The sequence below is a fragment of the Oenanthe melanoleuca genome, chromosome 1A (genome assembly GCF_029582105.1).
Source record: "Oenanthe melanoleuca isolate GR-GAL-2019-014 chromosome 1A, OMel1.0, whole genome shotgun sequence".
Lineage (NCBI taxonomy): Eukaryota > Metazoa > Chordata > Aves > Passeriformes > Muscicapidae > Oenanthe > Oenanthe melanoleuca.
The window spans coordinates 16,961,265-16,973,302 of NC_079334.1; the positions used below are offsets into that span (position 1 = coordinate 16,961,265).

The following is a 12,038-nucleotide window of genomic DNA, read 5'->3' on the forward strand; positions in this document are numbered from 1 at the left end:
GCATGGACACAAACAAGGCATACTTTGCAAATCTAGATTCCAGCTGAACCCTGAAGCAAGTGTTTCCTCTTGCCTCATATTGCTGAAGGCTGAGAGACAGCCTGAAGCAAACACTGGACACAGAGGACTCGAACACACAAGTGGGAACAAAGCAATGTGATCCCCTTTCAGGGGGAGCAGCAGATCCAGACCACAGCCATCACAAGTCAGGGAGCACTACCTTTCTCTGGGGACAAGCCTTAAGGAGTAGCAGAGAGAGCAGCCTGATGGGGGAAGAAAGGACAGCAAGGTCAGCTAGAAGAGGATTTGGGAGCTAGGGGGAGAGGAATGAAGACATTACAAAGCAGAGCCTGGGAGGGATATGGGGACCTAGAGCATCAGCAGCAGTGAACACAAAAATGCATGGGAGCAGGTTCCTTAAAATCTCTCATAATACAAATGAATACAACTTAAGCTGTTTTGTATAAAGTAGAATTAGTAATAGATTCTGAGCCTCCTGTGCAGCTCACATACAGCACTCCTCCTTTACACAGTTAATTTTGGGAGACAGATGAAGAGGAAAAGAGGCTTTAATAGAGGAATGATAGGTAAAGGGTTTCCAAGTAACATCCTGTCTTATTTCTTATAAAAGAGAGGTGATTTCAGTATCAGAAAGGAAAGAATGGGTCTCTTGATTGTTCAGAATTATTCATTTGGCAGTGAAACCTGAAACTAATTCATATGTGCAGTCTAGAGTTGGCAAACCTGACAAGTACTCTGTGGGTTTATAGAGAAGAGATGACAAAAAAATATTAAAAGGAAACACTCCTTGATACATGAGTCTTAACAGCAACCTAAATTATATTCAGGTTACTTTCACATTAAAATGCACTATGTGATTTAGCTCCTAACTCACGCTGCACTAAATTACCACCATAAGAATGGTTTGTTAAGGGAAGTTAGGGAGTCAGATGACCACAGTGTCTGGTTTTTACACTAAGTTATTCACTGTTTCCTTAAATATCTCAGAAAAAGAAAAGGCTGTGTTTCTGTGATTTCATATATAGCACCAAAATTAAACAGGTCTGTAAAATTTCAACACCACTTTGGTTTACAAACCTAACCTCTACTAACCGACAGCAAGATAACAGGAGCAAAAAAGCTGAAATAATTTTTGCTGCTTTTAAAAAAAATTTTACTAATAGAAACATACAAAGATATATTATGTAACATTATATATGCAAAAATATATAGTTCTATATAATATCTATATATTTTTATCTAGAAACTTCTGGATAATTAACAGCAGTATGAAACAATTGACAAATATAACTTTACTGAATCTTCCTTCTTAAGGAATGAAGATTTATTAGATGAAAGTGTAAATTTGTTTGTAATATTGAACTGTGGCCAATTTGAACTTGACTAGATATATAAATATATACCCAGACATATATGTGTATATGTGTGTGCATGAACAGATACATAAAATTCACAAAACCAGGTATCTGATTAGACATTACCTGATTTGTTATAACCTTATTTGCCATCATTGAATCCACTTCTAAGGGGCTTCTGCTTCTGTCAAGTTAGACTGTGCTCTGCTGGATCTCTTAGCCAGCATGTATCTCACAGGGTCTAACCTGGGAATTTGAGAGACTAAGTTGGGTGAGATTTTTTAGAGACACTAGAGTGGGCAGCTGAGTAGAAAAATAGAGTGAAAGGATAGGAGTATCTTTGGGGAAACACTGGAAACCTGGAAGAAGGCTTGGGAGAAGAGTGGAAAGCTACAAGGGACTGTAGATGAGTAGGAGGAGATGCCAGATGCTGGAGGGGGTGGAAATATGCAAGACACTGAAGCTATCTGTAAGAAGCCAGGCTTCATTTGTTCTGCTGATCTGATGAGCACTTGCTCAGGATTTTATTTCGTGTCAGCTAACGAAATGTTGTCATTCTTCTGGTTGCCCTGGGCCTTCTGAATGGAGAATTAAGGTGAATTGATGGTACCCTGCACACTGGCTTTGGGCCAGGAGGTATAAGTGAGAGGTCATATTCCAGCAGAAAATCAGGTATTGACTTCATGAATAGAGGAGTGAGGATCCTGTGAGGAAAAGTGCTATTGCAGGAAGACAAATGCAGATCCCTCTCCAGTTTGTCTGCAAGAAGAATGGTCTACATTTCAATCTTCCTAAATGCAGAGTTTAATTTTAGAAACTTGTTCAGAATGAGGGAACAGTAAGACAAGGTTTGCATAGGATCAGTTGAATAGTGCACCATAAGGAACATGACCGTCATTAAGTAAAGCCTCATTGCCAAAACGAGGAAAGACAAACTTAGAGCTCTGCCCTAGTGAAAAAAATCCAAACTGTGAAGGCAATTATTTAACTACAGAAAGCTACAAGTACAAGGCTTTTTGGTTGTGGTTTTTGTTTTTTTTTTTTTTTTTTTTATGAGAAGAATTCTTAAAAAAAACCCCAACTAATTGCTCACAGTAAAAAGAGTTCAGGCAATACGTGAGCTTTCCTACAATCAGATGAAACCACATTCAAATCAGTTTTAGTTCGTGATCTCCTCCTTTTGCCTGTTGTTTTAATAACAAATTGAAAAAAATCACATTGCAGTAACATACGAACTGCAGCAACTAGTGAGCAAAAAGTTCTGTCAAAGCCAAGGAAATGTTTAAACTTAGATGTACTGAAAGAAAAACAGCTTTTAATGACCTGAAAACAGATTTAAATGACCTGAACAGGAACACACCCACAGATCTAGAAAAGCCATTTTCAGAAAAGAAATACAAATGTAAAGAAAGGTCAGTAAAGGGTAACCCAGAGATATCTCTGAAAATGAAACTCGAGGTACTAAGATCACTCATGCAAGTGCTCTTTTTGATGTAAACTGAAATTATGATCTTGCAACCAAATGCCACAGTTTCAAGCACAGAAAGCACATTAAATTAGGGAAAACAGATCTTTTGGCTTTGACAGTTGAAGTTTTTGAATAGTATCAAATAGTGCACCCAGTTCTGAAAAAATTTATGCTGCTTCTCTTGAGTTTATTTGGAGTGGAGGCAGATCAATTTCACCAAAATCTAAAAATAAGGCCATCCTGTTGCATTTCCTTTCTGCAAAGTTATGCCATGATCATGCAATACTGCAAAGTCATGTCAAGTAGTGTGAACACACACTCTCCTAAATCTGCAAAAGGAGGAGATCCTGTCTTCTTCCCCCAAGGACAAAATCAGAAAAATACAGTTTAAACTAAGAATCAAAAGAAGAAGCATAAAGCTGTCACTCCCCAGAGTACTGCAATAAACCTGTCACAGGTCAGTCTGCTCCAGGATGCAAGTACACCAAAGAGGGACTGGTAACAGGCAAGTGTCTCTCTCCTGGCAAGACCATATACCATCTTCAGCCTCACACATCTGGTTGAATCAGAAATGTCAGCCTCTAGAAGCACTGCTGCCAAGAATATGAAATCACCATGGCTGCCTGGGCAACACAGGTAAATGAGTAGGTATTCATTTACCACATGCTGCTGACTTAGGCCAGGAAAGTAACTTGTTTACAAACACCTCTAATGTTATGTGCAAGTATGTACCTTTTTCCCCTGCCCTGACTCCCGCTGTTAGCACTGAAGATAAAAGAACTTTATGCATACAAAATAGGATGGTAGCCTGGGACAATTTAATTCAATGCTTTCTAATGACAATGATCTCAAAATATAGAGGCATATTTCAAAGAAGGAATGGAAAGCAGTATCCACCTCTGCTGTAGCTCAGAAGCAGAACTGGATGAACTGCAATTAATGGGTGAAGGCCTCAAGTGAGAAAAAAAAAAAGTTAGGGTAAAATGAGAGAAAATATTTAGAGAAGCAAAGGTGAAAGAACAGCAAGCAGAAGTCAGAAGAGCTAACAAGGGTTTGAAGAGCAAAGCAAAGAATGTCAGAGAAGCAACTAAAAGTATTCCAGGGGGAAAAAGTTCCAAACAGTAATGCAAGAAAAAACCACCCAAACATATCACTACTTTGGAAACTATGCAAATGTGTAAGAGTACTCACTGCATCTCGCCTAGCACATTCATCCTCTCCACGATACTGGGGCCACCCTGGCCCCCCCGGCTGGCCATGCCCTGCTCTGCCTGAGGGGATCTCCACTGGTTGACCTCCGATCCTGCTAGCAATTCCCACCTGAGTGAGGTGCTGTATCTGAGAACCTTAAAAGCAAATATTGTTTTTTTTTCATCTTTATACACAGTCAAGTTCGCAGGGCAGACACATGATAACATAAAACTTTGTTGGAAGCAGGAGACAAGAAGAAAATGGAGCTCTGTTTCTGTGCAATTAATAAAAATCAGTAGGAAGAAAGCTGTCAGAGTGGAATAAAGATAGAAAAGTTATGTGCATTTTGTGCAGTTCATGTGAGTGTGATGCATTTCATGGTACTGCACTGAAAGAAGAGGTTGAGATACATGCATCCCTGACATGGGCTACTCTTCATTCCAAAAACATGCCAGCCCTTTCTAAACAGTGCTTACTGTAAGCTCTGGCAATGCTCTCCTGTCAATTACTCAGCAGCAAAGAGAAGATGTTTGCTCCAGTGACACTGGAGCATTACACTAACTAGGGCAAGACCCTAACTCTGCAGACTGCCTCCTGTTCCAGGGCTCTGAAGAACAAAATAAATGGCTGTGTAAGAGTGTGCTTCTCTCAGCTTTGCTTTGTGGTTAAATATTAAACGATGCTGTCATTAACTAACCAGGAGGTCAGAACACACTGTATCTCCTTCCAGCACAAAACCCAACCTCCTCCTTCCTCCTCCTCCTTCCCTCCCTCCCACTGCTTTCAAACTTATGCAAGGATAGCTGCCACCATTAATTGCAAGAGATACATAACAACATGCCAGCTTTCCTTCTTCCTTAATTTTCTCCCATACGGAAATGTCATTTATATTTTTATTCTTAAAATTACTAACAACACTTTATTATTCATTGGAAATGAAACATATTTAACCTAGAGATACATAAAACTGTGTGTATGTACAAAAGGGGAGGAAAAGACAAAAACAACAGCGTGATTTACGTGATGGACAGTTAGATCACTTTCCTATTTTCTCTAAAAACTCCCCAACATTTGAGAAGTTCTATATTTGCACATAATTATGCTGAGGGACAGAAACTAAATATATGAAGTACCTCCAAACTTTAAAGCAGAATACATAAGAACATTTAGACAATAGTGTGAATCAGAGAATAAAATAACCATCATTAAGCTGTAATAGTTACTCCATTCCTACTATTCTCATTCACTTAATATTTACAGGAAGATGAGAGCAACTATCAAAACTGGGCTCCTGACATAAGTATATGATCATATTTCCAGTCTTTTTCAAGGAAGACAATATTTACCTGGGAGAAAATTAAGTGTAACATTTGCATAGCAATACAATATTTTATTCTTAAAAGTGTTTGCTGCTTAGCTGCCATGTGATATTACCATCTTATTCATGATAGCATTGGTGACTGCTATCAAAATTACCTCAACCATATGGGACAGCAGAAATAGATAATTCAATCTAGAACTAAAAAGAGATCTCTAAAAGAGATACTGCTTTAATGCATACAATTCTACAAAGAGAAATAAGAAACACAGATGTAGAGAAGCATTAAAAAATTTTGCTATTTAACATGCTGATATGGGATGCATCAATTAGTTCATTTAGCACAGAAGAAGGAGTTAGAAATGGAAAGTTAGCATACATAGTAATCTCTAAATCAAGTAATTTTCCATTCTTAGAGAATGGGGTTTTGTGAAAATATGCTTTGTGATAACCAGTGCTTGTAAGATACTAAAAAAGGGGCAAAGCACTTCCTTTTTCTGCAAGGTCCTATGAAAAGTAAAGTTAACATCACTTTGTGATCTTTTTCTTTTTTCTGGGCGTTGAGAACAAGTACCACATGTCACATGTAGCAGCTGAAGGAGAATGACATCTCAGTGGTGACCCCTTGGCGTAAGAACAGGATCAGTTATTTCACTGCATGTTCAGCTGAAGCAAGCGTACCTGCAGTGCTTCCCACCGGCCGTGGCCGTGCCACTGGGGGCATTTCCTCTGAGTACATCCCTCTGGAGGAATACTGAACCTCAGGGGGCGGCTGCTCTCCGTGCATTAACTCTGCAGGCTGAAGAAAACCTGGCCCAAAGTTCTGCCTGTGGAAAAGGAATCAAGATTAAAATAAGTGAAATCCCTAATTAGAAACAATGATGTAGCTGTGCCTCGTGCAGCAGTTCATCATGCCTTTTAATGTAATTGTAACCTTCAATGTTGAGGAAAATATTTACATCTGAAAAGTATGTTTTAACTAAATTTTACACAAGTGTTTTTCACATGTTGCAGTCTCCTCAATGCAGAGAAAAAAGTTGACAGATCTTGAGATCTTGTTTTCCCCTGGGGGAAAAAAAAGTATCTTCAATGAAAAAAAATAGAAAAGTAAGACTTGTAGCTGCTTACCTCAGCAACAAAGCTGACTCTACTCAAAGAGTTTCTTGGCAGATCTAAACCAAAACAAACTGCATGACGTGTATTTTGTGAACAATTACTACTTTATGAAGTATTCTGACAGTATTTCAGGAAGTTTTCAAAACCGTGTTCTTTAAGATTCAGGAAACAAAGCTGTCATTAGCACATATGAAGAAAAGCAATGCATACTGAAATTATTGTTTCCTATCAATCAGGCTGGTGCTGGTAGTCACTGTTATGTATTTGCTAAAGAGTTAACAACAGAAACTGTAATCCATCTAACTTCACTAATTGTGTGAATGTAAATGAAGCAAACTGAAACAAGCAGCCAAACTCAGGCACATGGAACTACACAAAGTGAGGGCTATGGATGAGTTTTCCATGCCTTTTACCACATGGGCATCTTAGCCCTCCTAGGCTACACTATCCTATTCCTCAAGACCTTTTTTACACCCCTTTGTTTTACTGCAAAATCCTGTGACTGCATCTAATTCAGACCATTCTTGATTTGTGCTTTATTTGGAAAACTACCCACCTTCATATGACAGCCAGATAGCAAAGAAAGTTGACATAATAAATTGCCTAATAAAGCACAAACAAGTAATTGTAAATAAAATACCAGCTATTTGGCATGAAGTGTTACAAATGGAGGAGGTTTAAGGGATTAAAGCTGTAACAATCCCATTGTAGAAGTGCTAGAATTTCCCCAGTTCCCTCATATACAACCCCCACCTGTCCACTCAGAAAATCCAGAGGAAACCATTTCCAGCCACATAAGCTAGTTAAAATAAATGCTTCAATGGGTAGGTAATGTTTAACAACATCACTTCTGTTATGTTAATCACTGTAATCAGTAAAGGATGTGATCTGGCCCTTTATGCCTGCAGTGTTGAGCTGGAATTTTGAAGCTGATAAATTACTAAATTTTTTGATGCTGTCAAAAGAAAATATTTTCTCAACATTACTGCAAATGTATTTTTTCTGTGCCAATTTTTCAGAGGGCAGGAAATAAACTCTTTATTGCTGATGTGTTTGCACTTGAAAGGTTCACATTTAATAAGGCTTCACCTTCTCAGTCTTCTTTATAATAGATAGCTATAGCTTCTCTTTAAAGTCAAAGATCAGCTAAAAGTATAAAACCAGAATACAGCTCTGCATCTGTATCATACAGACTTTCTACTGATCCTTCCTATTTCCAGACTGAAACTCAGCTTTCAATTTTTGCACATCAAGAAAACCCCAAAATTATCTCTAGTCATTCAAGTCAGGAGATACCACTCCAAAAAAGCAATTTTTACACTACTAATCCACTATAGCTCAGTATACCTATCTCTGTTGCATGATTCAATATCCATTTTCTGGCAAAAGCTGTCCATTGTGCCTTTATGACTGCCTAGATGTTATGTGACCTAGGTCTCTTACATTTAATTTTTCCCCCAGGTTGGTTCCACCCCATTAAAGATGCTGATGGTGTTATTACAGAGAAGAGAACAGTATGCCCACCCAACTATTATTCCATGCATTGGATGTTTAACTCAATGGACTATGACATTGATACATGCCACCTAATCACACTGACCTCAGGTTATTTTTCCTTACTCTAACTGGTGCACTGCTTCTATCAATTTGTTTATCATAATCTTTGGATTTTGAGAATAACTCCCACACAACCGTGACAACTCCTTGGTCAGTTTTCTATTGACTAAGCTTAGAGGAATTATTTTTGTTCAAATCAATGGCTTTGCAGATTGTTAACTCAATCTGTTGACACTGGCAAAGCCAGAATTTGAACTTTTGCAATTTACATAAATTCAGACTGCCTATGCCAAAGAATGATAAACTTCTGAACAAAAAATACATTGTGAAGACACTGTCTTGGTCAGTTGTATTAACACAGACTACAGCACTTTCATGATTAATTTATCACATTTTCCCTGAGTATGTAACAGACCAACACAGACAAAATCTCCTCAATAACAAACACTTGGTTATGCTTTACACTGGCAGACTCAAAGCTCATAATCTTCAAGTTAACCTAAATTATAAAAAGTACACCACAAGCCATACTGTGGGCCATTTCATGTATGCTCCATTCATACAAACTGTCACCTGCAGCCAAGAACTAAGCAAGATGCTTAGAAACTCCTCCTTTTCTACCTGGTCCTCTCAAAATCAGATTGCAGGACAATAAATAAAGGAAAGTTCTTCACAGCCATTTTACCATCAAGTCTCCAAGGCAGCGAAGACTTCAAGATGAAGTCTGGTGAATAACATGAAAAGCTGTGGGATTTCATCTCATATGGTGAACTCTAAGGTGGTAATGAGAGAGTAGCACAAGGCCACTATATTAGTAGCCTGGCTGTAGCAGCTTGGAGAGGGATGACAAGTCTCATCCCAGTGGGTACCATGACTCAAGTGTCCAAATTCACATGTGGTTAAAACACAGGAACCAAAAGTGAAATTAACAATCACCTGGACAACTGTTTTCTCCCCTTTACACAATTCTCCCACAGCAAGGGCAGGAGAAGATGGAAAATTTGTTCTTCCCCAGGTTTTATAATAATAGGGCTGCAAGGCAGACTTTCTCTGTGAGGGTCACTGCGCTCTGTCATTTATTCTCAACTCAGCTAAAAATAGAATGAATCTGTTAGTCATATGAAAGCTGTTGTGAGTGAGTGTTGCCCTGAGGATACAAAAACAAGATGAAAGCAAGAGTATAGGGAGAATTACATGCATCTGAGTAACTGTTTCAGGCTCTCCAAAAGCTCAGACTCAGTGGTTTACTGAATATTGGAAGGATATCTCTATAGCTGAGGGGCTAGAAACACATTTCTTTTAAACAGAGGCTTGGATTCCATGCAGCATGCATATGTCATTTATGCTTCATAAATAAATAACAGACTGGATCTGGACTCCTGTTATTTTTCATTTATACAGTAATTTGCATAATAATATACCAGTGCCAGTAATAAATCTAGAGTAATTGCAAGGAAAACAATAAATTATAATTTTATCAGTAAAAAGGTACCTTGGTAGAAGACCTGGTGCTGTTGGTGGAGTCATTCCAAATTCCATGTATCTCTGTCAGAAGAATGAAAAAAACCCACCAAATTAACATCAAAATGCATATCTTGGGAAGTCCACAGTCAGCTTTTTAAGTGATGAATGGCAAACATCACTAAACTGTATGTAGGATTTGATGAAACCATAAGAAGTTTAGGTTTACAAAGGAGCACAAGAAGATCTGGGAATCACTGTTACAGCAGGTACAGTCTCTTCTGTGTGGTCAGAGTCTTAATTTAAAAACTTTCAGGAATATTTTTCTCACTTGCAGAAGATCAAGAACCTCCTCCAATGTCTACTTAGCAAAAACTCAAGCTTTGCATTTGGAAATCACTTTTGACCTCAAACAGCATCAGACTGCAGCAGAGAGACTACAGGGTTCAGACTCATCAGAACTTGGGATGAGCTACAAGATTATCCAGGTGTTCCAGTGCTCCACCAAAAGTGAAAAAATCATACACAGAAACACTGCTTCCCTAAAACTTTTCCTTTCATGAAAGCTTTTGTATATCCTATTGAAAAATATGATCTATGCCAAATACATCCTTTCTTTCATTGTCAAAATAGGAGCTACCACACATATTAAAAAAAAAAAAAAAAAAAAAAAAAAAAAAAAAAAAAAAAAAGTTTTACTCTCAGACACAGCAAAACTGACTTGTGAAAGATCCTAACTGAGAAGAACTGAAATTATCCTTGTCTTGGGTGGCAATGTAGGATGTAACCAGAAGTATGTATTCTATCATCATCTGTTAAAACCAGGTGAGGCAGGGCTCTTTATCTTTTCCATGACCCATCCTTTGCCCAGGAAGGCATCTTCTGTTAAAGGGCCATTGAGTCCCACTGCATGGCTGACAAAATTACATCACCCCACTGGGAGATGCTCCAGCTAGGGGGAGGAGCCAAGAATTCCCACCTAGAAAATCTGAGGTTTGGAGCATCAGAGCAGCCTTTTCCCACATGATTCCAGAGGAAAACCAGGACCCTTCTACATCATCACTGGACCTTCAGAGGAAAACTGCACCCTTCTCCAGGACCACTGCTTCAACAGAACTACATCTGTCACTCCAGGAAGACTGCAGCCACCATTTAATTGTGGTTTAATGGTTTAAAGTCCATTTAATCAGACTGCTATCAACACCCTGACTGACAGGGTGTCAGGTTGTATTCCGACTCTGTCAGTGTTTTGTTTTTTTGTACTACTGTAATTTTATTTTAATTTTCCTAGTAAAGAATTGTTATTCCTATTTTGGTATTTTTGCCTAAAAGTTCCTTAACTTCAAAATTATAATAATTTGGAGAGAGGGAGTTTACATTTTCCATTTCAAGAGAGGCTCCTGCCTTTCTTAGCAGACACCTGTCTTTCAAGCCAAGACAATCCTAAAGGAAAACTCCTACCTTCGCTTGTGGTTGAGATGGGAAAAGAGAAAAGAAACCAAACAGAAAGCAAGTCCACCACCTTGTGATGGTCTTTTCTGAATGCTCCTTGTTCCAGGAACGTTCTGCATTTGTGGTAAGCCCTGACAGCAAGGGCACAACCACAGTGGCTGTGGCCCCACGGGCGCTAACTTGCCGTTCCCTGCCCACCGCGCTGCGTGCCCGCGCTCCCAGCCCTGCCCCGCAGCAGCTTACCGGCTGCCCTGCAGGGACCCCGGGCGGCGGCACGGCTGTGGAGCTGGCAGCCTGGCTGCTGGGAGCCACCAGCGCGAAGGCATCGTCCAGCAGCGAGTGCATGGTCTGCCGAGCCTCCTCGATGGACGGCTGCGGGGGCACGTACTGCGACACCGGGTGCGCGGGCAGGCCGGGGAACTTGCCCGCATCCGCGGAGGATGACGTCTGCGCTTCGGCAGGCAAGTCTGGATCGGACTGCAGGAAACGCAAAGAAGGTGAAGGGCAGTCACAGAGAATACCTAATCAGCAACACTGTCTTTGCCAGAACCAGCACCTGCCCTTATCCTCCCTGCTTCTGCATGCACATACATAACACCAGCAGCTCAAATACTTCATTCAGTGTGATCTGAAGGACTCTGATCTCAGGTAAGGCAGCAGAGCTTTGTGCAGGAGTTACTCAGCTATAACAGAAACAAAATGTCATGCAGAGAGCATTTCTCCACCCAGAAAAAAAACATCTGCCTACATCTCTGACGACTTTGCAGCTTTTGCAGTTCTAAGAAATTAATTCAGTCTTTAGCTTATAACTGACCACATCAGCAGTAACATTAAACAATTATCACCTCCTAGAAAAACACAGAAAGGAAGCTGTTAAGGAACTAAGTGATTGCCTGCATGGAACTTGAACTTGGGAGCATCACCTGAATGGGATTCATGTAAGTGCTTCATTGCAGCAATACCTTAGGCATGCATCATAATTACTACCTGGGATCTTACCACATGGGCTTATTGTTCATCAGTGAGAGGAAATTAAACGAGCTTTACAGCAGCAGGCTTATTATCAGAACTCATTCTTACCACTGCATGCGAACTGCAA

At 39.6% G+C, this 12,038-nt stretch overlaps 1 protein-coding gene across 2 annotated transcripts in view; it reads right to left on the reverse strand.

Moving 5' to 3' along the window:
• Positions 1 to 12,038, reverse strand: part of KIAA1549 (KIAA1549 ortholog) — a 140,433-nt gene that overhangs the window by 3,137 nt on the left and 125,258 nt on the right. The window contains exons 16-19 of one of the 2 annotated variants that reach the window (XM_056516317.1): positions 11,183 to 11,416; positions 9,519 to 9,571; positions 6,035 to 6,180; positions 4,036 to 4,190 (exon numbers count right to left, since the gene is read on the reverse strand). In XM_056516317.1, coding sequence (XP_056372292.1) covers positions 4,036 to 4,190; positions 6,035 to 6,180; positions 9,519 to 9,571; positions 11,183 to 11,416 — 588 coding nt within the window. The remainder of the gene's footprint in view (positions 1 to 4,035; positions 4,191 to 6,034; positions 6,181 to 9,518; positions 9,572 to 11,182; positions 11,417 to 12,038) is intronic. The other variant, XM_056516318.1, reaches the window with a different exon arrangement.